At 38.5% G+C, this 26,864-nt stretch overlaps 5 protein-coding genes across 5 annotated transcripts in view; 1 reads left to right on the forward strand and 4 right to left on the reverse strand.

Annotated features, from left to right (window-relative positions):
• Positions 1 to 561: 561 nt before the first annotated feature.
• LOC148729805 (adenosine receptor A2b-like) lies at positions 562 to 4,074 on the reverse strand. The gene has a single exon (XM_088761019.1). It carries the CDS (start codon positions 1,769 to 1,771, stop codon positions 680 to 682), a length of 1,092 nt encoding a protein of 363 aa, XP_088617145.1. The 5' UTR covers positions 1,772 to 4,074; the 3' UTR covers positions 562 to 679.
• A 447-nt stretch (positions 4,075 to 4,521) lies between these two features.
• On the reverse strand, positions 4,522 to 7,452 carry LOC111341157 (mediator of RNA polymerase II transcription subunit 20). The gene is made up of 5 exons (XM_022948110.2): positions 7,292 to 7,452; positions 6,838 to 6,986; positions 5,895 to 6,058; positions 4,874 to 4,963; positions 4,522 to 4,759 (listed from the first exon to the last, which is right to left on the reverse strand). The coding sequence occupies exons 1-5, from the start codon at positions 7,303 to 7,305 to the stop codon at positions 4,544 to 4,546; spliced, it is 633 nt and encodes a 210-aa protein (XP_022803845.1). The 5' UTR covers positions 7,306 to 7,452; the 3' UTR covers positions 4,522 to 4,543.
• Positions 7,453 to 7,762: 310 nt separating this feature from the next.
• LOC111341169 (uncharacterized) lies at positions 7,763 to 19,535 on the reverse strand. The gene is made up of 9 exons (XM_022948122.2): positions 19,328 to 19,535; positions 17,959 to 18,085; positions 16,345 to 16,509; positions 14,122 to 14,194; positions 13,031 to 13,360; positions 12,527 to 12,624; positions 11,189 to 11,272; positions 9,937 to 10,146; positions 7,763 to 9,466 (listed from the first exon to the last, which is right to left on the reverse strand). Exons 1-9 carry the CDS (start codon positions 19,387 to 19,389, stop codon positions 9,020 to 9,022), a joined length of 1,596 nt encoding a protein of 531 aa, XP_022803857.2. The 5' UTR covers positions 19,390 to 19,535; the 3' UTR covers positions 7,763 to 9,019.
• Positions 19,536 to 19,667: 132 nt separating this feature from the next.
• LOC111341155 (mesencephalic astrocyte-derived neurotrophic factor homolog) lies at positions 19,668 to 23,578 on the forward strand. The gene is made up of 4 exons (XM_022948107.2): positions 19,668 to 19,867; positions 20,815 to 20,939; positions 22,004 to 22,145; positions 22,629 to 23,578. Exons 1-4 carry the CDS (start codon positions 19,777 to 19,779, stop codon positions 22,787 to 22,789), a joined length of 519 nt encoding a protein of 172 aa, XP_022803842.1. The 5' UTR covers positions 19,668 to 19,776; the 3' UTR covers positions 22,790 to 23,578.
• Positions 23,579 to 24,164: 586 nt separating this feature from the next.
• Positions 24,165 to 26,864, reverse strand: part of LOC111341154 (uncharacterized) — a 15,626-nt gene continuing 12,926 nt past the window's right edge. Inside the window, exon 11 of the mRNA XM_022948106.2 lies at positions 24,165 to 26,864. This exon is cut by the window's right edge and continues 978 nt beyond it. The gene's annotated coding sequence lies outside the window, so the exon portion shown is untranslated.

The following is a 26,864-nucleotide window of genomic DNA, read 5'->3' on the forward strand; positions in this document are numbered from 1 at the left end:
CAGTGAAAGTGGCAATGAATGTGGCTTTAAAAGTGGCAGTAAAAGGGGCAATGAGATTTAAGTGGCAGTAAAAGTAGCGTTATAAGTAGCACTTGAAGTGGGACTGAAAGTGGCATTAATAGTGACGGTAAAGGTGGCACTGAAAGTGGCACTAAAAGTGCGCAGTAAAAGTGGCACCGAAAGTGGCTCTAAAAGTGGCAGCAAAAGTGGCACCAAGATTAAAGTGGCGGAAAAAGTAGCACTAAAGGAAGCACTTAAAGTGGCACTAAAAGTGGCATTAAAAGTGACAGTAAAAGTGGAACTAAAACTGACAGTAAATGTGGTTTTAAAATATAAATGGATGTAGCTTTATGGGGCTCTGTACCTCTTCTAAAGCAAACAAATCACCATGGTCAAGTGAGGGGAAAAATATTAAATCATTGCGGTACACCTCAGAAAACACCAGAAAATTTACACAGCAGAAACGAAAGCAAAACAAAAAACAAAAAACTGAAGAAATTCCTGCAGCCACTCAAGTGGATTTTTATTCATAACGACTACAGCAATTTCAACTGAGGCAAACAGAAAGCTACAGTAAATGAGATCAAGTTTGATGTGTGACTTCCAAACGGGACTTGAAATTTTTTTTTCTTATTTTACTACAAATTACTCTCAAGTTCTTTAATTCCTTCATCCGTTCTTATATTTCCAGTTGCTTTCCACCTTCTTGCTCAGCCACGTCTCTTTTATTCTCAAGTTGCGGCCCAGTTCCATGCCTGGTCACAGTGTTCAACGAAACAAACATACGCCTTTCAAACTTCTCAGCTTGTGAGTCGCTTTTCCTTAGCAACATTGCTATGAACGCAACTCTAAACTGCCTGAGTCTTATACAGTAAATAATTGGGTTGATTAAAGAATTGAGTATTGCCACCAAGGCTACAGTGTTCAACATAATAACACCTAAATTTACATTAGTTATGGTATAAGTAAAGAGAAGAGTTCGAATAGCAAGTATTGGTAAATAACTCAAGAAAAGGAAACCAATTACACAAATTGTTACCTTGAAAGCTTTTTTTTCTTTCAAGAAATTCTTTCTGGCCTCTAGTGAGGCTTGATGGTCGGCGATGATTTTTTCATGTCGGTGGGACTCCCTGTAGACTAAAACTTGGCTGAAAATAATCAGAGCCACAAATACGGCCAAAAAACTGTTAAGGGTAGGGATATACTCCTCAATGCCCGGCATCACCAATGGAGCAAACACATTTGTTGCTAATGGTAGAACCCAGGCTACGGCGGACGAACTTAATAGTACGCGATCGCGAGTTTTACCTTGCATGGCCGTGTACTTAAAAGGATGTTTTATGGCGAAATACCTTTCAAAACTTACCAGGAACAAGTGCAGGACAGATGAAGAAATAAAAAGTCTGCTCATTGTTTTTGTCCACTGAAACAGTCTGCAATATTCGTCGGATGTACCTCCAAGAAGGTTCAAAAGTCTGCTGGTAATGTACATGGGCTGTGCGATCAGCCCAGTAGAGGCGTCAGTGACCGCCAAACAACCGAGTGCAATATTGGAGGAAGTCTTCAGTTTTTGTTTGGTTTTGACTGCAGCGATCACCAGTACATTCAACAAAATGGTGAAAGGACAAGTTATTATGGCTAAGGCAACCAATACGGTGACGGCGGCGAATGCTACTGGGTTTGATGGATCATGGACTTCTCTGAGAAGAGTCGATACATCACATTTAGTTAATTCTGCTGATGTGTTCAATATTGGGATGTTAGAATTCATGGCTCTTCGACTTGCATTTGAACGTTTACCCTCTGTTCAAAACTGTATGGCAATTGTGGTAAGCGTCTTATTTGACTTCAATACTCATATTACACCTGTGTACTGTAGTGAAATATCATTTTCCTGCTTTATTATTCTAGCTCATTCAGGCTGTTTGATTGTCTTTCGGTGTCACATGTTTGAGGACCTTCTTAAAAGGTCTTTGTCGGTGTTTTCCGCGATCAAAGGTGATGATGCGATGAGAATCCGTCTTGACAGCTTCCGGGTGCAGCTTTTATATATTGCCGTCATCAATTCTTTGCTTTTGAAAAAAAGAGTCATAGATGCTGTTCTGGGCGTCTACCCAGTAAAAAGGCGAGCAGTAAAAGAAGTGATGAAAAAACTGAACAAACTACCAATACAGAAAAATCAACTCAAAGCTGTCAGTTTAATGTTAAAATTGATGAAAAAAGCACTGCACATGCCCGATTATTCTTGAATTTTGATTTTTGGTAGGGTTTTTCCCATAAGCTTTTTCCAGGCTACAATCATGATTATTTCAAAAACAAAAGCAAGAAATAAATAAAGGAGCACGAATATTCTGTAGAAATAAAGAAGTCGTACAAACACGATTTAGGTGTTTTCATAACAACTTGAGGTGAGGTGTGTAGCAGTGTGAGAATAAACCTATTCATTATCCAACTGTGCTTCGTAGAGTACAATTAACGCACGAGACGGGTACAAATATTTGGTAAATAAACCCCTTCGGGCGGCTGGTATGTCGGCTGATAATGTCCACGGCTGAGAGATTGTCCGAAAAATGAATATTTGGCCGAGAAGCGAAGCTTCGAGGGCAAATATGAAATTTTGTTGACTATGTTTCTTTTTCACGGAAAAAATCGGAGGACGAATATCGACGCAGACGGGGGTTATTGCTTGTTAACTGTCCTGTGATTTTGCACCACGTGACGTAAAGTAACCAATAAAATCGCGCCAAAATTAATGGGTGGGTTATAACACGCGATATTTGTACTCCAGAAATATTCGCGAAATTCGCCTGCACTGAAATAACAATTTGGTGTGTTGGATAATAAATCTCTCATTAGACGTTTTGTTGTGTAGTATCGTTGAGTATATTTAACTCGTTGTTTGTCTTTTGACTCTCCTTACGGGCTCGTCAAAATACGGCACAACTCGTAAAAATACTCATCGTCTGAGTCTTTTAAAAGATTTTAAGCCTTAGTTGTAATGTACTTGTACATATTTCTAAAGTCGGCCTTGCACAACTAGAGTGCTTTTCGACAAAGTGTCGTAAAACCGAAAAAACGCAGCAACCAATCATAACTAGGAAAACATCGCGAGGAGCCAATGAGAATTCGAAGTAAAAAAGCGCGGGAAAAGAAGCGCGGGAAAACGAGAGTGAACAAATCGCCATTGGTTTTAGTTTTGAATCTGATCATTGGCCGAGAAAGTAGCGCGAGTTTACTGGACCAATCACATAACGAGCTAAGGCAAGGATAAAGTAATCCCGTACTACCTTCGACGCTCAATTGAAAGTTGCCCCATTGAGAAAGAAAATTTACATTTACATATTCTCGACAATACTTTCAAAGAGAGGGCAATCATCGCTCCAAGTTTGCAGTTTTTTTACCTTTTGATTCTTTCTTTTATAGAAAATGTCTGATCGTATAGATGGCAGAGCGGGAACGTATCGTTAAAAAAATTCACAAAACTCATTCATCATTATATAACAAGTTACTAGTACTGTTTCCGGAATTTTGTGAAACGTAAGTTTTCCCTCAGAGTAAGTTTCCCTTTTATCAAAAACGGACATCATAAATGAACACAGATTTGACACAAGTTAAAAACTGAACTGCTAACGTCAGGCGTGACCAATTTTAACAGTGCACAAAAGGTAAAACTAGTCCATCCTATAGTTTGTCATCGGTAGATAAGCCAAGTTAATTACCGAAGTTATACGTCCCTATACAAGAAAAGATGTTCAAAGATAATTCAATCCATGAGGCACCTCGCCAAGAGCTTGCTCACTCTCGTGCATAGAATTAAAAAAAATGCAAAGTGCACTTATGAAGGATTCAGCTTGAAATTCTTAAACAGGTTATTGCTAAGAAGTTAAAACAAAAAACAAGAACAAAACACACACACACACACATAGGAAAAGCAAACAGAAACACACACACACACACACACACACACACACACAAAACAAATAAAACAAAAACAAACAACTAAAACATTCAACTTTTCGACCATGGGACATTCTTTTTCACCGGGAAGGAACTTTAACGCAACATTTGTAGAGAATACGGAAGGTACCTTACCATTCCCAGTATCATATATTTTAATTTGTACAAAAGCATTTTTTTTTTTTCAGAAATCTCTGTATCTTTAAAAGAGAATTTCTAAACTTGAAGAGACCCTTAATGTTTAACACGGTAGCTATTTTCGCCGTGTTTTACTTAAAAGTTTAATAACATTAAATGTCTTGCACTCTGTTACAATACGATGACGGTCCTTGAATCTCACTATGAGCTTCATAATTGGAAACCTCAGATGTTTGCATCTTTGGAACAGATTGTGTCTGAGCACAAGTATCCGTGCATACTTTCACGCCAAGTGAAAGCTATTGTTTGTGTATTCACCTCCACTTCGGGTAAATCATTGTTAATTTGTCTTAAATACATGGGAAATAAGCTAGACATATTCAAGGTTTTACAATCTAAAATAGACAATTAGATACTAAACACACATGAGTGGTCTTTGACTGTTTATTTACTGGGACAATGAAGGGCCACCAGCAGACTTTCTGTACGTGTTAAACACTTCAATGTATTGGAGTATCGTGTCTGATGGACAGAATAGTTCAGTTGTTTTATTGCTGCACTTGGGAGCTGTAGGAAGCGTGAATGAAGGATCCATAAAGCTTGAGAGAAACTCACTGATCAATCCCCAACATTGTTGAACATCTAAGCAGGGCAGGTACTCCAACTGGAAATTTTATAACACCAAATAAATAATTAAAGAAAATAAATAGTGAATGCAAAAAAAAAAAAAAAAAAAAAAAAAAAATGAGAACTACAAATTGCTTATTAATAACTGAACCTCAACAACGATTCCTTTGAAACTTGGGCCGGCAGAAACTTGTCCAAACTTAAGAACAAAGTCTCCATACTCATAACGATGTCCTTTAGCCTGGAAAGCATTAAGAAGAACAAAGGTGTAAACTTGGTCACATCCCCCTCTCTCTGAAAGTCAATAACAGTTTTTTCTCTTTGAGATGATGTTTTACATACAATGTAAAATTCCCAGTGACTGTCTAAACTTCTCAAAGGATATTTGCAATGCAGTCTCTCACTTGATGGAGTAGGTTGAGTTGTTCAGCATGGGGGGGGGGGGGGGGCACTATACCAGTGCCTAATTGTATAAGCATTGAGGGACATGCCTGGTTGTTCTTATGTAATAATGCACCACAAGTTTACCATGTCCCCTCCCCCCACAAAAAAAGGACAAAGGTGTATGGTGGGTTCATGCACTCCAAGAACCCCCTTCCCATTGCTATGCTCTTAAATCAGGGTCACAAAAGCAATAAGTTTATGTCTTTTTGTGCTAAGTAGCCACAGGAGAGTAGAGTAGAGCTTGAAGTGAATGTGCCATATTACCTGAAAGAGAAGTAACCTACTTGTGGAGGAGTGCATAAGAATTGTCACAACACAGGTGTATTTTTATTCACTCCTGCTTGATTTTTTTCCTTTAAATCATTGACCACTTTCAAAAATGGCTGCCGGATTAATATTCTTTTGTTTAAATTTAAATTAGCCTTTCTGGTCTCGCTTGAGTTAATGTACTCTTTTGAATTTTGTACTGGAGAACGAGGCCAGAAAGGCTAATTTAAATTTAAACAAAAGAATATTAATCCAGCAGTCATTTATGAAAGTGCTCTATTACATAAGATAAGTAACAGTATTTTCATGTACACTGTGATACACTTCAACTTTATTTTTGAAAAAAAGTTGTATCAAAAGCAATACATCTAGCCCAATATGTTTCAACAAAAGAGAAAGAAAAAGCTACAAAACTGGCTAACCTGAGCCTTTACTGATTTTTACAAAACCAAAATAATCACCTCAATTTTGGAAGTTTTTCTAGGTGTGTAGAATGTTTTGAGTTTTGTCATCAAGGAATCAAAGCCAGAATCTGCCACAAGACATGTGCCTGTCTCCAGTACAGCAAATGATGAGTAAGGAAATTCTGTACTGTGCACCAGATGAATGAGTTTGCTAGCTGTACCTTTAAGAAGAGAACAAGACCAGATAATGTTGTATAACATAAAAAGGAGATTGGGATTGGACTTCAAGGCTGACAGAACAACACTGCTCTTCCTTTTCCTTACAGAGCACAGGTTTCTCCTAAACAGGGTATCATTTTGAAAGAGAAGTAGACTTAAAGCTACTCAAAGGATTTATTATGAAACTAATGCAAAGATGAAGAAGTGGTCAGAGCAGCCCCACCCCACCCCCCCCCCCACCAACCTTAGTGGCTTGAGTTCCATTCCTGAACCTGGTGTCATATTTGAGTTAAGTTTGTTACCAGTCTTGTCTATGATCTGAGGTTTCTTCTCCAAGTTCCCGAAAGTATTATGGTATTAGAAATATTTCTGTCAAAATAAGAAGGCAGGCCTCCCATCTAATATGAAACCCCCCTTCCAATTTCACCCTTTGACAATTAAGGGTGATTAGTATCTAATTTCTCTGTACAATATCACCCCTAATGCAAATGTTAAGGTCATGAGAATAAAGGAAATGATCACCAACTAAAGAAGCTCTTGATTGTTAAACAAATTCTCCTTTTCAACACCTTAGGAATGTATAGAGAATAGTATGGAAAATATGCATACTGATGGTTAATCAATTACATGACTAATTAACTTATATATAGACCTCAAAAGGGTGTGATTTAAACAAATGTGTGTTACAGAGGAATTTTACCCAATTTCTACCCAACGGTATTATAGCAGTAAGTTCAAAGGTTAACAAGATCAAGGACATCTAAGTACTATCATCACTTACTGAATGTTGTCACCGCCTGATAAGTCTCACAGTTGACACACCAGTTACCAATCTTCTGAGCACCCATTAACTCAGCACGTTTTTGAAGCTTCTCGACTGCAAGAGCCTGTTGGCCACTTTTTCCTTCTGGAAGTTCCACTGGAATCAAACTTGAGATTGATTTAAACTTGTGAGTTTAAAACAACGTGTTCAGAGATGGTGAAAAGCACTCTAGCCTTCTATTATGGACTTCTTGGTTCGAGTACACACTTTATAAACAGTTAGCGATCACATGGTACACAAAATATCTTACTGGAAAGCAAATTTTTGCTTTGGACATCTCAAGCAAATCATCGTTGATTGATTTTCTTTTTCTCGATGTCCCAAAGAGAAATTCGCTCTCAAGCATTATTGTTCTTCACGCGTTAGAGTTAAGATGGTCTTGATTCAAAGTACTACCGATTTGATAACTCACCAAGTTACTCCCATTCTAACCAGATTTATTACAGAACCTCTCCTTCACTCTGGTAGACAAGATCAAGCATCACTTTCCGAGGAAACTAACTTTTTACTACAGACTGTCTGACGAACGGAAATTCGGTTTAGCAGCCATCTTGGAACTTAGTCTCCGCGCGGCCCACTTTTTTCTCGTTTTGTTCAACTGCCCAGGGCTGCGCCGATTGCGAAGCGCACAAAGGCGCACGGGAACTCTTGGGGCGACAACGAGTAACATTTTTAAAATATGTTTCCTCTCCATTCTAATTTTTCAAAACCCTTCGACCTTGCAGCTTCATTTCAAAGAAAGCTTTGGAGAAAGGATTGGGAGGGAGGGGGGGGGGGGTGAGGTGGGATTGTGAGCAGCTTGTAAATTCAACATGCAGTACGCTCTCGTAAACGTGATTATAGACATTTGTTCATTGCAAAAAAAACAAACAAAAGCACTAAATAAAAAAAGGCAAATTGTAGTTATAATTAAAAAAAGGTGACTTATTTCACGAGAGCATGCATGTAATTCTACTGAAATAATGATAAAAACAACAACAACAACAACAACAACGGCATGAAAGACAAACAAACATCAACAAAATGAAATTAAGAACAAAACCATTAAAGAGAAAATCTACATGTACAAATTACACACATGTTCATTGTTACCTAAATTCTGAAATCAAAAGTAAGTGGCATGAACTTTTCCGTTTAAAGCGATTCTTTCAGTCATCAAAAACCGTTCACGCAATAAGCACCCTTTCACACACACACAAAAAAAAAACCTTCATCACCTTTTTAATGTATAACGAGCGACATGAGAACGGTATCACAGCCTTCATCGCTCAGGACAGAAAGCCACGGCAACAAAACTTTACAAAGAAATTTAATTACTATCAAAAATGACAGTTCTTTTGGAGTGTTTCACAGTTTGTATAAGGGCCCAAGTCAGTTACGTTTCAAATTTTCATGAAAAGCACAAGGAAAGTGACCTTCCTCTCTACTCTCTCATTTTCTCGTCCTCGGAGATCGAGGGGCTGTGAGTCGATTTCAAGTTAGGGCGGAAGAGCCCCAGGGGTCTTTCGCCCTAACTTGAAATCGACTCACAGCCCCTGGGTCTCCGAGGATGTCATTTTCTATGATTGATTGAAAACTCTTCAAGAAAACCTTTTCTCTAGTTCTTAGTCCCACGCAGATCATATGGCAATAACTGGTACGCCAATGAAGAAGCAATCCAACCCTACTCGCGACTCTCTTAATTTATTTATATTATATTATTTATTTATTTACTTAAATATTTGCACACCTATTACAATGTACGGGTAGCACGAATAATAAGACATTTCGTCCCTTACAAGATTCGACTACCAGCCCAGCCCCATGGTGATAATAATTTTAAAACAAGAAAAAAAAAAAAACCCTTCCCCGATCCATCAATCAAAAATTGATAAGCTAATTGATTAATTAATAATTAATAATTAACATGTGCATCCACCAAGTTCGCCTCCCAAACAATACATGACGAACCTCGCCCCTTGTGCATGTGACACGTCAATGGTATTTACACAAATAATGACTTGAATAGCAAAACAGTGCCAGCCCAGCCAGCCTACGTGTAGCCGTACCCTCCCTCAAGGAGAAACGAAAGGGAGGGGGAATGGTACATCTACATGTAGGCTACAGCCCAACGTGCAGTTACTTATGGAGGAAAAAAGTGTTATCGTTGTATTTTCCACGTTTTCGTTTGTCCTAAAAGAAATTCACCACTACCCGGCGCGGGTACTGGGGCATTGTACTCTAGCAAGGCGCTTAAACTAAGCGGTTCCCACAATCTGCCCTGGCTCTTCTTCGCTTCCCTTGAACCCATGCTACTTGGAGGGGCTGAGAGAGTTCCTCTTATATTGATCTCCCTATGTGGCCCTTTAGAGAGTGGGGCCATTTCTTTAGAACATCCAAGGGCTTTGTGTCGTTTGGCGAATTCTCCTTCACAGGTTGCCATTTCTTCAGTGAGGAATACAATCTTTTCTCCTCCGACAATCACGTCTTTTTCTTTCTCTGGTTCATGTGTGCTTTCCATTCTAGGGGAGGGTGCTTCCTGAATCGAATGGCGTCCCCCCTCTGCGTCTGTTAGTGCTAGCTTTGGTAATGGTGCAAAACGCGTTCCCTAGGGAGGAAAATGGTTAAAAAAGGCTACAACTTTAAAGTTCTAAATAGATGTCTGTCTCAAAAGCTTAATGGTTCATTACTATCATACATACTACTGGACCTGGTTTTTGAAGCCTAAAGCGACCAGGATTGCGAGTACATATCAGTGCTCTTTAGCACTGGTGAGTATAACTTTTTCTTCTTCATGTCCTCTTATAAAGTGGTCTGACTTGCAAGGTATGCGTAGATGTGGTGCGGGGGGGGTATAACAAGATAACTTGGTTTTATCAACCAAGTTAATTCTGTAAAACTCCCCTCCCCCCCCCCCCCCCCGTAAAGAGTTTCTGGAGTTGACGTTTCGAGCGTTGGTCCTTATCAGAACGCACTCAATTAAGAAAACCACATTATCTAATTCTATCCCGGATCATCTTCGACATTCAATTGAAAATTACTCAGTCCGAGATTGAACCATTCTATTGACACTCTTACCATGGGCATGTCAAGTATCTGCTGCGGGTCGTATCTTGGCGGGCGACTCAGTGTCCCCTCAGAGGGCCCCTCGGGGTCCATTGTTTTCACCAGTAATTTGGTTTTATCACGGTTCATATGAGCCACTCTAAACATGAGCTCTAAGCGATGTCGCGTAAATTTAATGTCCTGTATCAACTGGCTCTCACTAACACGATCTTCTTCAAAGACCTAAAGGCGAAAAATAATGAAATGATTAAGTGTCGACCCGATCAATACATATATCTTATTAACAAAGCGCGAGGGCCGTACTGGGAGAATATCGGCCCGAGGTCTTGACAGTACGAACCAAGCGCAGCGAGGTCCGTACAAAAAAGATAGAGGGCCGATATTCTTCCAGTACGGTCCCGAGCAAGCTTGGTTAATAAGAGATTTATTACACGACTGAAGTTCAAAGGGACACAAGTGCAGTATCATTCGGGACCATTCGGGACAGTGCCCGGTCCAATACTGAGAGAATATTGACCGGCAATAAAGCATTTTGATTGGTCGACTTTAGTTATTGGCCCTCTGACTTCCCACGTCGTGTAATAATTTTTGATACACGTCGGGGAAACTGGGTCTAGTGCACGAGGTAGAGGCTTCGTGGACTCTATTAACTATGTTGGTATACTCTGTTAAAAGATAGGACGTGGTAATACAATGACATCTTTATCAATAAGTGATTTGTGAAGTCTCATGGAGTTCTATCGCACAACCAAAAAGTTAATCAAAGAAAAGGCAAATATTAAACGAAACGAGTAAAATCTACACGAAGCTACGAGCTGAGGCAGGGAAGCGTTAAAAAGAAGCTCGCTTAGCAATGAGCGTCGCGTGATCGAAGTCCAACTACGGTACTAAAAATTGAACGAGTACATAATTTACCTTACAAAAACGTCACAAAGACAAAATCTTTGAACAAATACAATAATTTGTAAATTCATGACCTGGTTTTAACTTTAACGACCTTATGATAACGCAGTCTTTAACTCTTCGCGCCATTACATCAGAATGCATTTTCTCCACACTGTTCTCTATACATTTCCTAAGGTGCTAACAAGGAGAATTTGTTTAACAATTAAAAGCTTCTTTAGCTGGCGATCATTTCCACTATTCTCCTGACCTTCACATTTGATTTGGGGGGTCATAATGTAAAGAGAAACTAGACGTCAATCACTCTCAGGAAACAAAGGGTTACGAGAACAAGAATGGTTTTATAGTGTGTTCTACTTACATTTTCTTCGCCCTTGCAGAAACTCCTGCGCACAGTGGGGATGTTGTTGTGAAGACACTCCCTTAGGAAAGCTGTGTACGCATTCTATGACATGAAAAAAGAAAGCACATCTTTAAATGGTCCAAAGGTTTGGAATTCCTTACCTCATGATCTTATCCTATCCTACAGATTCTCCACCTTTAAGACTTCGCTTAAAAAATTCCTCATTGACAGAAAACTAAATTAAACTCGCCCGCCCGTAATTAGCAAATCTATCTTCTACATCGTGTGGGGAACCCAGGTTTGATAAGCTACTAGCTTCTGCTTGGCTTCCTCTCGCCACACTTTTTAGAAATGATCATAAATAGTAATTTTATATGGATTAATTATAGTTTGTTGTATAATGATATTATTATAGTTAGTATTTTTGATTGTTGTAAACAACTGTCATTTATTTTTGTACGTGTGTGTGTGTAAGAGGCAAATGAATAAATAAATAAGGCCTAGTTTACACGTCGCGCTACAGTCGAATTTAATTCAAGGTCCCATAAGCAATTAAATTCGACGATAGCGCGACGTATAAAAAGAATTAAATTTGTCTGGTAAATTAAATTCGTCCTTGACGTTTTATCCGTCTTGGCAAGACGGATAAAATATCGATAACGCGTCTTCAGTTTTAAGGTCGAAATAGCGTCGCGTCGAATGAAATGTATACATTTTCTTAATGTATTTCAACCGCGCCATGTTTGTTTCAAAGTGACACCTCTGACCAGAGGCACTGCATTTGGGAAGAGCATTAAATTCGATCGTATTGATTTCGACGCATAAAACCACGCCACGATTTACGTCGACGGAACGACGAATTTAATGGAATTAGCTTCGTCTGAATTAAATTCGACTGTAGCGCGACGTATAAACTAGGCCTAAATGAAATGAAATGGTTATTCCTTCTGATAACACTTCAGTTCAGAAAAACAATAGCAGAACATTTCTGTAAAGGGAAAAAAATACAATGACATCCCGATCTTGTGCAATGCTTGTGGACAAGCTAACCCCAACACTTGACCAAAGCTTACAGAGGTGGCAAACTTCAAAAGTTGCCTTAGTTAAGATTGATTTGTAGTATTGCCTTTGAATCTCTCAAGTTCTATGCAGTGACACGATGACTTCTGAGTGGTTTTTGTGGCGCAAGAATATAATTTTTAAACGTTTGGAAATCTTAAAATAATACTTAGCCACGCTAAACAAACACTGCATAGGTCAGAATAAATTGAAAAAAAAAAAAACAGAAAAAAACAGGGATGACAAAAGACGTCGGGGAGTGAATCTAGTGACGAATTGCGCAAGAAAGTGCATTACCTTTACATCTCCGGGTATCATGTCATCTTGTGATTCCAGTTTAGACAGCGAATTGCTCCTCAGTATTCCCCACAGCTCTCTCGCTCCAATGCCACTCACTGGATAAAATTGCAATTATAAATGATAAATTCTGTGCTTTCAGGTCATGCAGGGCATACACTAAGATACTGCTGGCATATTCAAGGTTCCCATTTAGTTGAAACTGTTGTAAAAGGCGGGCACGCCGCGAGAAAAAAAGCGAAGTTTTGTGGTCGTTTCCCGCTACACGCTAGCTCACTTTTTTCCCACCTTTTTTTATTCGTTTCTACTAACCGGGAGCCTGGGAATAAGTGCGTCACTACAGTTTTTTTTTGCAGTCCAAAGGCGAAGTTCAGAAGATCTAAGTCATTTAATTAAAACAGGAACAACGTGACAATCTCGTGTTTCCGCTCAGGAAAACATACACGCATGGACACACGTGCGCACGTTCCCACGCGACAAAGGCTTTTTAAAATTAATACGTACGTTTTCTCTGCGTCCCCATTGGATTAAGAGTTTTCTTGGCTCCCTCGCGGAAAGTCGGATGAAGAAAATCCTCGGCATCTGCACCCAACAGCTTCTTCAACTGTACCTCAACAGGGTCATGCAGCAATCCCTTGAAATCATCTGTGAAAAGGGAACTTTCTAGCACAGCTTCTTCGTGGCTGTCCGGACTAGACTGACCGGGTGATTGAGTTTTTGCGCTTTCGTAGCTACTTTTGGTATCTCGTGCAGACTGTGGCGCACAGACTGGTTCATGGCTGCTAATCACACGGACGTGCGATTTCAAACTGAGAGCTTTCTTCTTGTCTTGAGCTGTGAGAGCAAATTTTATCAAGTATTTAAGCTGCAGTGGATTTACACACCAGCGAATTTTTTTTTCCTGGCCTGCGACCAGGCCCTCATTATTTGCTCTGCAAGACGGAGAGGTTTGCCGGGGTCTGGCACTAAAAGTACTAGACCTCTAACAGACTTTTTGCCGATTCGCGTTGCTCAAGGCATCATAATTTCACGCGAGCAAAGAAACGCTGGTGCCGAAGCACTAATCGCAAAGGCCTTCTCCCAGACTTACGGGCCCCAGTTGTTCGAAGGTTGAACAACGCTATTTACTGGATAAAACCCTTTCCGGTGGATAACGCTGTACGTTTTGCTGTCATTTATCCACCGGATAGCGATTTATCCGTAGGATAGCACTATCCGCCCTTTCTACAACTGGACCCTGTACAATACCTCCCAGGGACAAGTTCTTCGCTGGCAGAGTGGATGACAATGATGACAAGTTCACTAGTGCAGCTTTGTACTTCTGTGCAGGTAAAATGATGAACAGTATCCTTGCAGGGAACCTGACATTTAGGACAAAGTTTATACTTACGGCAAACGGCAATATGAGAAATTTTACCGTCTGCCTATCAGCTGCTTGTGCAATGCCCCAGTTTAAAAAGAAGCTTTTATACGAAAATAGAAAATAAAGACAAATTTTGTCGTTCATTTTTGTTTAAAACCACTGAACGCTATCGGAAATGTGAAAAGTGATTTAACCAAAAGCGAAAAACAAATTTCTACAAAGTTTCACTTACCCAAAACATTTCGAACAAAGTCGGTATACTCTTTCGACTTGGCCATCTTTGACAAGCGTTTTGCTTCTTTTAGCTAAAAAAGTAAAGAGTTTAAGAGCATTACGACTTATACATTGAACGAAATGTGTTTATATATTCATGAGACGCAACACTTTAAACAACAAAGTGTTACCATGAAACTTGCATCTCATTACAGCGCAGAGTGTACAGCGGTTGGGCGCTGTTAAAAAGAAGACAGTTATAAAACAACAAAAACTTCCTCAGTAAAAATAGCGAGAATTTGTAATAATAATTATATTTTTGTGTGTGTCGTTTTGCGGAGCAATTTCGTATCTAAAAGTTAAAATGCGAAAGTTAGTGATAAATAATTCACGATACAAATCAGAAACACACCATGAACTTCGCAATACAACCCTCACATTAACACGATCACTGCCTCAGTGACCCAGACAAAAACGATATATTTTCAAAATCTGATTTCGACAAGGAAGCCCAATTTCGACTGTTTCGTGACTGTGCTCTGTTCTTCTGCACGAAGGAATTGTCGGTGGAAACGCGAAACATAGACAAGTGTTTGATCGTGCGGGTGAGAGTAAATCAATGGTTTTTCTTGAGTGCCCGACTGCTTCCAGAGTGCTCTTCAACAAATCAGAGCACAATCGAAGCTTCCTTCCTGTACGAAGAAGGATCCATCAATTTCCCCCTAACGCACCTGAGTAATGTTTTGAAACACTACTATATTCATTACATATAATTTTCCTTAACAGGCGATCGAAATATGGGCTAACAACTTTTGCGAAACAGTTCCCAAGCTCATGTCTCAAGAAAACCGCAAAATTCCCGACTTAACGCTAACGTTTAGGGAAAGAGCCCTGGGAGCAAGAGAAACGATCGAAATCCAGCAAGAAAAATAATGTCACTGCTTGCGCATCTAAAATGTTTTATACTAATTGTTCTAAGCGTATTATTCGCAGTCTGCGTTAATCTTTCCCATCGTTACTTGACCTCGACCCAATCTACGTTATTCTGGCCTCCAAGGTGTCTGTATTTCCTTTCAAATTATGAGTCATTCCGAGAATTAACTTTGATGGCAGTTTTCGTCCATCACAAAAATGACCCAATGGAAAGTGATGCACACCGCACTGTAGCTCTGCACTAAGACAATCCGATTCAGAATTTGCTGGTTTAGATTTCATTTGAATTTAAACTAAACACTATCGTTTTAAGACAGTTTCATTTGCAAATGAAATATATAATAGTAAAGGGCGAACTTTGAATTTATACTTAGCGTTCCTTCCTAATGCGCCAGAAGAACAGAGTGACAAAAGTGAAATCTGAGACGCTAAAGACACTGATATTTCAGTTTGCAAATCCGCAAGCGAGACTAAACAATTCTATCAACATAACTCCATAGAAATACCGTAGCTTTACTCAGATTATTGCAAGGTATAATTCATGATAGAAAATTTTACAAGATACATAGGTTTAATCTTTAACGGAGTTGAAAATAGAATTTGGCCATCATAAAGAGTTTCTAAACTGACGTTTCAAAGGTTAGCCCTTCGCTTTCGCTCTGACGAAGGGCTAACGCTGGAAACATCAGATTTAGAAAATCACTACGGCGGCCAATTCACATTATCAACCCAGTTGATAAAACCAAAAGATCTTTTGATATCCACCAGCGACGCAGCACCTCAGTTTCTTTAAAAACTTACCGCTTAACAGAAAAATTTAGCCATGAAAATGCTCCACTATCTTTTATCCTAATCAATTTTGCAATAGTTCATCTTTTCCATTCCAGCACCAACTTTAAGTTACTCTTAGGTACTTTCTTTTTACGTGGACCTTCGGTTATAATATATAAGCGTGGCCCTAACTTTGAGATCTCAATTCGGAAAGACTTGCTACACTTCATGTTTGTAAATAAAATGCACCATTGCTGTATAAAAGAGACTTAGAGACTCACTACAAGGACCGATACCCACTATATTCAAGGTATAGCCTGCAAGGAAGTCCTCATCATTATGGTACAGTTAGCTATAAAAGGATGACGTAATTGATGACGACGGGATGTGGGACTAGACCTCTTGCAGACCTCTCGCCGACTCGCGTTGCATATTTTCCTGCGGGTGAAGAAACTGTGGCGCTCGTGCCGGAGTACGAATTCACGGTGCCTCTCGGCTGTCCTACTAACTAACCCTTCAGTAAGCTGTAACATCTCACCTGCCAGCGTTTCTGCTCGAGGTGTGCTTGGCGTTTCTTAAAAAGCGAGTCTTGTCTTTTGATGAGTTCATGTTGTATGGCGACTCTCTCCTTCAAGTATTGGTAATGTTCATTTTTCTCTTCTTGTTTAATCTTTGACCACACTTCATATAAGCGAACAGATTGCTGCAGAAACAAAGAAGCGTCACAAATTACAAGTGGGTAGTACCATAAACGCTCTCACAAGCTCAGTCCATCCCCCCCTGGGCTTCCAGATGCAGGGCCTATTGGATGGGGGGGTATCAGAAGCTTGGAACTCCAGACGACCATGTTTCACGAACGTAAACCACGTTGAATACAAAATTGCTCAGTTACTTCTGTCGGTGAAACATCTCGAATATGTTAAACGTCACACTGTCATCAGACACACTATTTTTTGATAAAACAGTGTTTGTCTACAACGGTAATTTGGTTTCATCAACTGAGTTGATAATGTGAATTAGCCACCTAAAGAGTTTCCAAGGCTGACGTTTAGCGCGGTAGCCTTTCGTCAGAGCGTCAATACAAGCCAAAGCATGAAATCGTTAGTCACACAACACCTTTTCATAGATTACCTCCAATCAATCAATCAATCAATCAATCAATCAATCAATCAATCAATTAATCAATAATCAATCAATAACCTTTATTTATAGACGATAAGTATTTAAAGCGACACTTCGCTTGTTGGGTCGTGTCTAAATAATTAAGTAAGATAACTAATGAATTAGAGAATATATAGGATATATACCAGCTAAAATCATATCGCTACTTACTACTTACAAGTCTAAAACGATAAAAGCTTAAAATTCTAAAAAACAAGGTGGTACTCTAATATCATCTAATTATTAACACTAATCATACTTAAAATCTTCCTCCCTTCTGGTTAATGTTTGAGGGGAGATACAGTCAAAATCAAGGTGTAGCAAAGCTAATCAAAAATGATTAGCTTGTTTAAACACTTTCACTCCCTAGATCTTATCATATCGTATCGTTTCATTCTTGTATTAAATCGCTGAGAAACGTTGATCATTTAACGCTTGTCATGTCCTTTTCAGCAGGACTGACACTTTTAAGAATTCTTTTTTTATTCAGATTAATGTTTCCTGTGGAATGAATTACCTATTAGTATAAGAGAGTCAGATACCTTGTCAACTTTTCAACTTTTCAGATACCTTTTCAACTTTGGTTAGTGGTAATGTAGATTGATGTAGACTTTTTTCTTTTAATTTTATTTTTTGTTGTAATAGGACGGCTTAGTATTTTTTAAGGAGTCTTGTATTCTGTCTTAAGCCTACCTCAGATTGATCAATCGATTGATGTAATTGTCATTTGTTTGTCAATATGAAACTTGATTAAATAAATAAATAAATAAAAAAAATAAAATTATTAATTGTCATTACTGTCACCCATACAATTCTTTTGATGTGAGTGTGGAGAATTTGATATTGGATCAACTAATAATCACTTTTTTTATATTTTCCTTTATTCTCATCTCTTGTCTACTTGGTATTGTGTTGATATTGTAAGGAGAAGTTCTGTCTTGATCACTTAGGAGAGGTAAACACAACAAAGAACAACAAACTACTGGAGTACCTCTTCTCTCTCTTTTGCAGCCTTCACTTCTGCTTCAGCCTTCTGTTTTTCAGCTTCAGCCAAGTGCTTCTGTTTGCTCTTTTTGGAACGAACTGAGCTTGAAGCATTGCTGGCTGTTTCCAGAACCCTACACATGGTGGGAAAAGGTGATAATACAGTTTTGTCATTAGAAATCAAATTTTTTTTTCTGCATTGCTGATCATTCAGTTGGCATGCAAACTCTTTAAAAGAAAGCTATCAAATGAATGGAACATTCAAACACATAATCTTTTCATGTATATTTACTGCCTCATTCTTCTGCTACAAGTTCATCTTCCTTAAAAAGTGTAATAAGTCTTCTTTAGAATGACTCAAACTGAACAATATCATTAGCACGTAGTGTAATACATTACAACAGTACTGCAGCATGTAGAGTAAACATTCCATGTTTTCTTAAATGAAACTTGATATTTCTTTGAGCATACTTGTTCATAAGACCAAATTCTAATGCATTTGGAAATAGTACATAATGACAGACTTCACCTTAAAATACTAAAAGAAAAAACCCTTAGTTTTCCTTCTCTTTGACAACAATAAGAACATTTTCAGCATTGCTTAACTAGTTATTTATTTAGCTTCCCCTCATTGGGATACATTACTCATAAACATAGAAATCTTAGGTGGGGAGACCACTACAGCCTAGCCAATTAGAGTGGATCCCTCTTGTGACTGATGAGAAAGTACACTTGACTTACAAACCCAAGGTCCTGGTTTCTAATGTCTGAGACCATGCTTTTAGATATCAAACTTGTTTTCTCTTTCCCCTCCCCCCCACCCACCAGTTGGGATTTTCAACCTTGCTTGTGTTTAATTTGAAGTACTTTCTCACTACAACTTCACCAGCAACCTTTATATTATAAAGGACATTTTTCTATCAAAAAATACACACCCATGTCGAGTATATTAAGATTTTTCTATCCAGTGTTATTATGGAACCTAAGTCTCAAAAAGTTAAAAGCAGTGACCTTTTCTTGGATGACATACTTTATCTGGTCTACACAGAGTGGAAAATATAAAAATAACGAGCTGCGTACTGTAATAGGAACCATCTATAACATCCTGTATTGTGCAACAAGTAAAACGAAACACAGAATAAAAGAGATTTGCCGATTTGTTGTTAACTTGTATCACAAATTGTACAAATCCAATTCAGCACGATAAAACTCTCATGATATCATTAATTTTGAAGAAAAAAAGGACAGTTCAAACGTTAAAGCTGACAGATCTCCGTGCTCTGTCTTGTGTCAATATCAAGAATCATCGAGTGGTTCGAATCCCGCTAATTAGCTATAAATTATGGCGAGCTTCAAACATCAAAACATCAACTAACTTTTGCTTGTGTTTCTGGGTGTAAACACCCGACAAGGCGGGCAAAACTGACGTCAAAGACATATCAACTGCCAACTGCTTGTCTCCTTTCTTGATCCGCCATTACGATCTTCCCTCGATTTCAAAAAAACATTAGAAAAACATTTCCTTCCATTTGCGTACTTGTATTTCCATAGAGATATTTATCAGCTTCTTGTTCTCAGTCGAAGACTGGTGACTAAGTTATAAAACTGAAACGCTGGTCATAAATATGCGGGCTTTTATTCCTTATTAAGCCGCTGGCTTTCAAAACTGTCGGCTGAAGAGATGTCTCAGCCAATCAAAGATCGCCAACTAGACTGATAGCACATGCATTTGCGTAATCAACCGGCAAACGCAAAAAGAGTTCACACAAAATAAGTTTCGGTGATTTTATAGTTATATTTGTTTGATCGAGCTAATTTCTTGAGAATGTGGTTATTTATTGTTCTCACACTAAACGCCTTACTTGGCTGTCAAGTTTTATTGTCGGAGGCTAAGTTACAGGAGGGAGAATGCGAAGGTAAATCTTACATACTACCTTGTAACGGCAGGAAGTACAACTTTTAGTAGCTAAGATCATAGCTTGACACGTATGGCTTTACGGTAGTTAGGCCTTCACCTAGATTTACTAAAAAAATGTGCAAATGACAAAGATTTCTTGTTTCTCAACCAAAATACCGGCCTAGGTTTCATGGGAAACTATGAGAACTTTCTAGGCCTTAGCATTGGAAACTACGGCACTTTTCTTTGACATAGCGTAATTTATAGACTTGCAACCTGGAAACTTAACTTAATGTACTTGTTTATTTAAAAGAATTAATAAGTTGGGGGTTAAGTTTGATAGAAATTTAAGAGGCAGTATTTCATGAAAAATTCAAGTTTTCAGTTTTTTCATGCCACGATCTTGCGATGTATCTTTTAAAATTTGTTGCTCATATGATGTAATATTTTCTGAGCCAGTCGTGATGTCTTTACTGAATCAAGCTTATTGTGGGGCTGATATAGTCTTCAGAAATACTGTTTAGGAATTAACAGAGCAATAGTTTAAACATTTAGAATCTGTTGTCTCAACTCTGAGTTGTTTCTTCTGGGTTGTGTTCCACGTAAAGCTGTTGAGAATTTCCATCAGACACAAACACCTGTGTGAAATAACACTTTCTACTCCAAGAAATTTATTAAAGATCATTCACTGGTACTCAAACTTTTTATGTCAAAACTTCTTTCTTGGGAAGATAAACCCCCTTTTTATACGGTATTCATACTGGACATGATCCCGGAAAAAAATGGGATGGCTTGACACAGCTGTGAAAACAGAGATATTGGAAAAAAACAATTCAAACTTTGAATGTGTTTGTGTATGTTGTATGACCAAACTCTTTTTTCCTAAAAAATTTGTTTAAATTTTGTGGCAGTTGTGCTGTACTACACAGTATCGTTTCATAAAAACTGGATATATTTCTTTAATAGTTTGTATAAAGTTCCTGTCAAATTTTGCAAGTAAACTTTCAAGTGATGAGATGTCTGACGTGAAAGCAATTGAGGAAAAGTTCAAAGCTACCTGCAAAAAAGCAAAGAACAAAGAAAACAGATTTGTAAGTACACTTTTTAATCATGGTTAAGAAATGTGTGAAACAGATGCATGTGAGAGGTCTGAGTTCAAGCTTTGGGTTCAAGCTTTGGCTGGGTAAACTGTACATTACTCTGGCACAGGACGCTTCACGCACAGTTTTTTTTGTCATTGAGCCCTTATCGCCAGGGAATTAGGCAAACAAGATGTTAGAATTTCATGGCTACTATGCAAAATTCTTGCTGAATTTCAGTGGCATGGGTCTTTTTTATTCTAATGTGCAGATTGAAAACCTTGATTATTTTAGAGGGAGTATCAGTATCTGGTGTTATTATATGGCTGTGTCCCACAAGGACTGGGAACTACCAAATTCACGAATTTGATTGGCTGAAATCAATATTGAAAGCGGTCTAGATTTTCCCATCTAGACCAGTCTAGAAAAAAAGTTACAAAGAATATAATGTTCCGTTGCTTTCTAGACAGCCATATAATGAACACCTTATTAACCGAGCTAGGTCGGTCTTTATGGGAGAATCTTGACCTCGGTCGCTGGTACAGACCTCACTGCATTCGGTCTGTACTGGCGACCTCAGTCAAGATTCTCCCATACAGACCTCCCGCTCGGTTAAGAAGAACTAAATAGTGTAGATTAGTTTTCGGACACTTATCTCCTTGATGCTGACTTACCAATTGGCAGTGCTACCTTCAATCCACCAGGGTCAGAGTTTGAGTGGCTATTAGCAAATGTCTCGGAAACTGGAAAAATTACTGGGAGAAAAGACAGATACATGCCCTTCAGTCCACCCCCCTCCCCTCCCCCCATGGAGAGATTCAGGAGAAATACTTCTGGTCCCTTGATCAGTGTTCTTCATTGTTTTAAGCAAAACTGGTTAAATAGATTTTCAAACTGGGAGAGCAATCCTATTAACTGTGGAATTTTTAAGAATTGCATGCTATTTTAGGCAGTAGTAAGCAATGCATTTTACCAGTTACTGTCTGAAAGAAAAGGAGAACATTGCTTCATGCCACAAAAGTAAGCAGAGGAAGGTCTACAGTATCCATTCACTACATTTTTTCTCTAATCACCAGTGTTACTATGTTGGAGGAACTGAAGATGCTGCTACTAGTATTCTTAATTCAGTCCTTAAACCTCTGAGCTACCACAAACCTGCAGAGAAGATCTGTGAGGACCTTAAGAGAAAAGACAGTCAAATTTGTGCGCTGCAGTATGGTAAGATTCAATGTAAAGAAATTGATTTCCCCTCTCTTTTTTCTTACTGTTTCTTATACTTCTAGTAACATGAAGATACTGCTCTTTGGATAATGTGAAGAGCATTTATTGACAATTACCTGTACCAGTGTAACAAGGGGTTTTGTGTTAAAGAAATATTAATAAATTTACTCAGAGGAAATGGGATATGTGTTTTGTTGCTGTATGTGAGTTGAGGTTGTCATCTTTTTCTCACCTTAATAATACATCTATTATTACTCTGACATTGCAAGGCTGTGCTTTAAGAAAAACTGAAGGGAGCACTCTGTTTTGAAACTTTGAAATACAGGGTGCCCAGCATGTGCTTTTATATGAAAAAAAACTAAAATTCCCAAGTTGCCTGAGAGCAAAAGTTATAGTTGCCAGGGGCCACTGGGTGTTGCCAGACCACAGTTCTGCATTGTTCTCATACTCACATGAATTTTGACCTGATCTCTATTGCAGACAAACAGATTGACCTCAACAATGTTGACCTGAAGAAACTCCGAGTTAAGCAGCTCAAGAAGATTCTTAGTGACTGGGAAGAAGAATGTGTGGGATGTTTAGAGAAATCAGACTTTATCAAGAGGATTGAACAACTTAAAAGTGAACATACAGAACTCTGATAACTTTAGCTTGTAGAAAGTTATACAATTTATCTTGTAAAATGAATGACCTTGTACTCCTTGATGTCGTTACAAGATGAGCTGGAGGGTTGTTGTCTTACCTAATTTAAGGCAGGGTGTTCAGTGTTAATTAGTTTGCGCAGACATCATTTTTTTCTGTGATTTATACTGTGCAGAAGGGAGGGGTGGTGGTACCCAACAAAGTTTTGAAAAAACACTGTCTTACCCTCTCCCAATATACTCCTCTACTAAGATAGAAACACTTTTTCTCTTTCTGCATATGAAAAGTTACAATTGATATTTCAAGGCTAAATTTATGTATGCTTCCTGGAGGTAGCTTGTAATTACAAAGAATAAGGCACTTGGTTTATAAATGAATTGTCTCTTGCTGCACTTTTCTTTGAGTAGATCTGCACCCCACCCTTCCCCCCCCCCCCCCCACTAATTTCTTTTGTTGGATGTGTCAGTGAGTTTTCCATATCCTTTTGTAAATCCCTATTTGGGAATTTAGTACTCTTCTCAGAATTACCTTTCTGCCAGAGCACTGCTCATGATTCATTTGCAAGAGAAAGCCCCCTCCCCCCAGCAGAGTATTATTTCCACTGCAACATAATTATAAGGAAGTGAACATTTCTTCCTCATGTTTAGTTTTGTAACATGTTGTATAGGAAAAGGTATTTCAAGCTTTATCAACCCTAAGAGAGCAAAATGAATTCACATTCAATGTATATTTAACTTCCATGGTTGAAGGTTTCCAAGAATCTTATTAAAGTTTGATATATTGACTTATTGAAATTGTAGACTGATTAGTTAACAGTTTTTGCTGTCCAAGTAGTCATCTTGGTTTTTTGACACATGGAGATGGTTTTGCACATTAGTTATTGGTGAAATATCTGAGAGTTGACTAGAAAACCAAACTTGGTCAGGGGGGGGAGAGGGCCTTACAAGTAAGAATAAGCCCTTACCCAGGAATCTGTAACTCGTACTTTACCCATGACTATACACGGTAGTTTGTTTGTTTTCACCATTCTCAGGACTGTTCCGAGGAATTCCACTCCCTCTCAGAAATCATGTTCAAAAGTTGTCTTGGATTTCAAAAGAGTTTCCAGAAAGATATCAAAGGATTGGTTATTTTAAGTGTCTGGAAGAGCTCCTGGGGATTCTAAAAGGTTTATAGAAAGTTTTGAAGAGTCTCCAGGGAGATTTTCTCTTTGTAAAGAAAAGCTAACTTAACCCCTGACAAGTTTTGATAAAACCTCCCAATTCCCCTCTCAAAACGATCTTGCACTCTCATCACCAAGATTGACCTTCCTAAGTTAGGCAAGCAAAGAGGGGAACGTTTTGTGGTAACACAAAGATTTTGAACCATACGCCATTTCATGTTTCGGTCACTTTTATTTTCATATTAAGGACACATCCAAGACTGCGGACGCACCGTACTTTTCAACTTAGGAAAGCTTGAAAAATAGGAGACGTCCAGGTTAACAAATGATGACTCATCCAAGTTCAAATTTAAGTTGACATCTTAAGCTACAGCGTATCCACCGATCAGAAATACCCGGAAACAGTTGATGATATCGGCAAATCGTTGTCAAAACTCACAGGCAGTTTTCAACATGACACCAAAATAAAGTTTTTCAGTGAATCGTCCGAATTCCGATGAAGCTTCTGTTCCAGCCCAGAAAAGATAGTCAAACTTCTTAAGACAATTTTCGTGCCCCTCTCTCGGCGAGCTTACAAGTTGAAACAATGTCACACAATCATTTCGTTCGATCACGGTGAAAAGAGCAGCGTTGAATGAATGGCTCGCGCCACATCCGGGTGTGGTGAGGTACTTCCCTATAACCAATTGGATCCAACTATTCATTGCATCCAGAAAATCACGCCTAATGCACGTGGAACCGGTGCACATTTCCCGTGCCAGACTGACAGACTGTGGCTATCGTTTTTCAGAGCTTGCCATTTTTGTACTCTTCTTTACTTTTGCTTCTCTTGAGCCTAAATCGCTTTCGACTTAACGTTTTAGCCATTCTTTACAACGCAAGTCTTCATTCAAAACTACTCTAACTTCTTAAAATTCTACCCAGTTATAGTTATAGTTATCAAAATTCTTAGTTAATCGATTCATATCAAGTGCGGTTGAAATCAAGCTCAATTTTTTTTCCAATTAAACCAAATGAAGTAAAGACTAATACGACTATGCTTTTAACCCTTTAAACCCTGTACAGTGACCAGCATCTAATTTCTCCTTACAATATCACCCCTGAATCACACACTGAGGTCATAAAAATAAAGGAAATGATCACGTACTAAACAAGCTCTTGATTGCTAAACAAATTCTCCTTGTCAGCTCCTTTGGAAATGTACAGAGAACAGTATGGAGAATATGCGTACTGATGTTAAGGGTGTAAAGGGTCAAGGCAAGCCACTCTTCATGTTTTCTTAGACAAATTTGATTCTTAAAAACAATCTACGTTTTTCAAACCTTGTTAAACCAAAAATCATTCTTAGCCTTCGAGTTTGAAAAAAAAAAAAAAGTTCTTTTTCAAATCATGAAATGCTTAAGGAATAAGATACAAACACAATAAAAGTTGTTTGTGTCTTTAAAAAGAACACCAAGGTATTCTGTATACTCGACTGAGTACAAAAAGTTTTCAATGTTAGCTTACACATTTTTGTTAAGGCTAGCATTAAATGGCTTAGAATTGTAGGATAAAAACGTTTTCATTCTTGTGACCTACGTAAACTTTTAACATACGTTGAAACATAATATGACCTGAAAAGAACACAAACACAAATAAGAAATTGTTGTTAAAAGTTCACGTACGATTTTGAAGTAAATAAAAAAAAAATCTCTTAGGTTGCTTCTCAGTGCAAAGTTCTGCCCAGCTTTCATAAAAAGATGTCTTCATGTAAACTTGACAGCACCTTTTGGACAACTAACAAATTGCAAAAACTCCGATTCAATTTTGCAATATATCTAATCCAACTAAGCGTAAATTCTAAATGTACTTTTGAGCTATCTACTAAAAAGAATATCAAGCTGACTGATTCCTCAACACAAGCTTATTTCTTATTCAAAAGTAATCAAGTTACGTGCCATTTAAAAAAAAAAAAATACTATCATACTGTATGTTGAAAAAGAATGCAAGTAGATAGCGTTTGTGCAACAACTGTTCTGCCACAGTGGTAGAAGGAGACTTAAAGAATTACTCCGCGCGTGCGCGTAAAGCAATCTCTGAGATCCCAGAAATGTAGAAATAGTAGTTCACATAAGATAAATTTTGGTCACGTGGGAATTCCATCCCTAATCGCCCTTTACCAGCTGTTCCCCCACCCCCAGCTGTATGTCACATTGCATCTAGGATACAAGATACCTTGAGTCTAAAAATTTACCCTTGGAATTAATCCTGTATGGAGGATCCAGTCTCTTATTTAATCGACTCCTGCTTCGAATAATTCTGTCAAAGGGGAGTAATATACGGGAAACACTCTCGTTCAACTTGTCGCGCAACACCACTACAACGCAAATTGCACGAGTTGTTACACGCATTACCAGGAGCGCATTCAACTTGTCACGCAACACTGTCACACCGCCAGTTGCACGAGTTGTTAGCCGCATTAACAGGAGAGCATTCAACTCGTCACGCAACTACTGACAGTGTCGCCATTTCGGTAGCTTTTTGTACAGCGTGGATTCGAGCGCAAATTTTTACCAACAAATCTTTTAAATTTGAAGTAATTGTTCAACTAGTCGAACACGCGGTGGCAAAATGTGCAACAGTGCTTTTTAATTTAAAATGCAGCAATGTTGCGCGAGAAGTCTCTTGATTACGTTCCTAAAATTACTTCGATTTCACTACTCTTTCAAACAACTTTGGACGCTTTGGACTCTGAAGCCGACTGCAACAACGGCACTAAATAATTAACATACAGCAGTCAAGAGCAATTTTCAGTTGAGTGTTAAAAGTAATTCGGTATTGATTTGGTTTTGCTTTTCTTTTGCTCTTTGATCAATTGGTCCACAAAATTCGCATCACTTTATCAACAAATCAGATTCAAAACTGAAACCCAG

This window comes from Stylophora pistillata, chromosome 5 (assembly GCF_964205215.1).
Source record: "Stylophora pistillata chromosome 5, jaStyPist1.2, whole genome shotgun sequence".
Taxonomy (NCBI): domain Eukaryota; kingdom Metazoa; phylum Cnidaria; class Anthozoa; order Scleractinia; family Pocilloporidae; genus Stylophora; species Stylophora pistillata.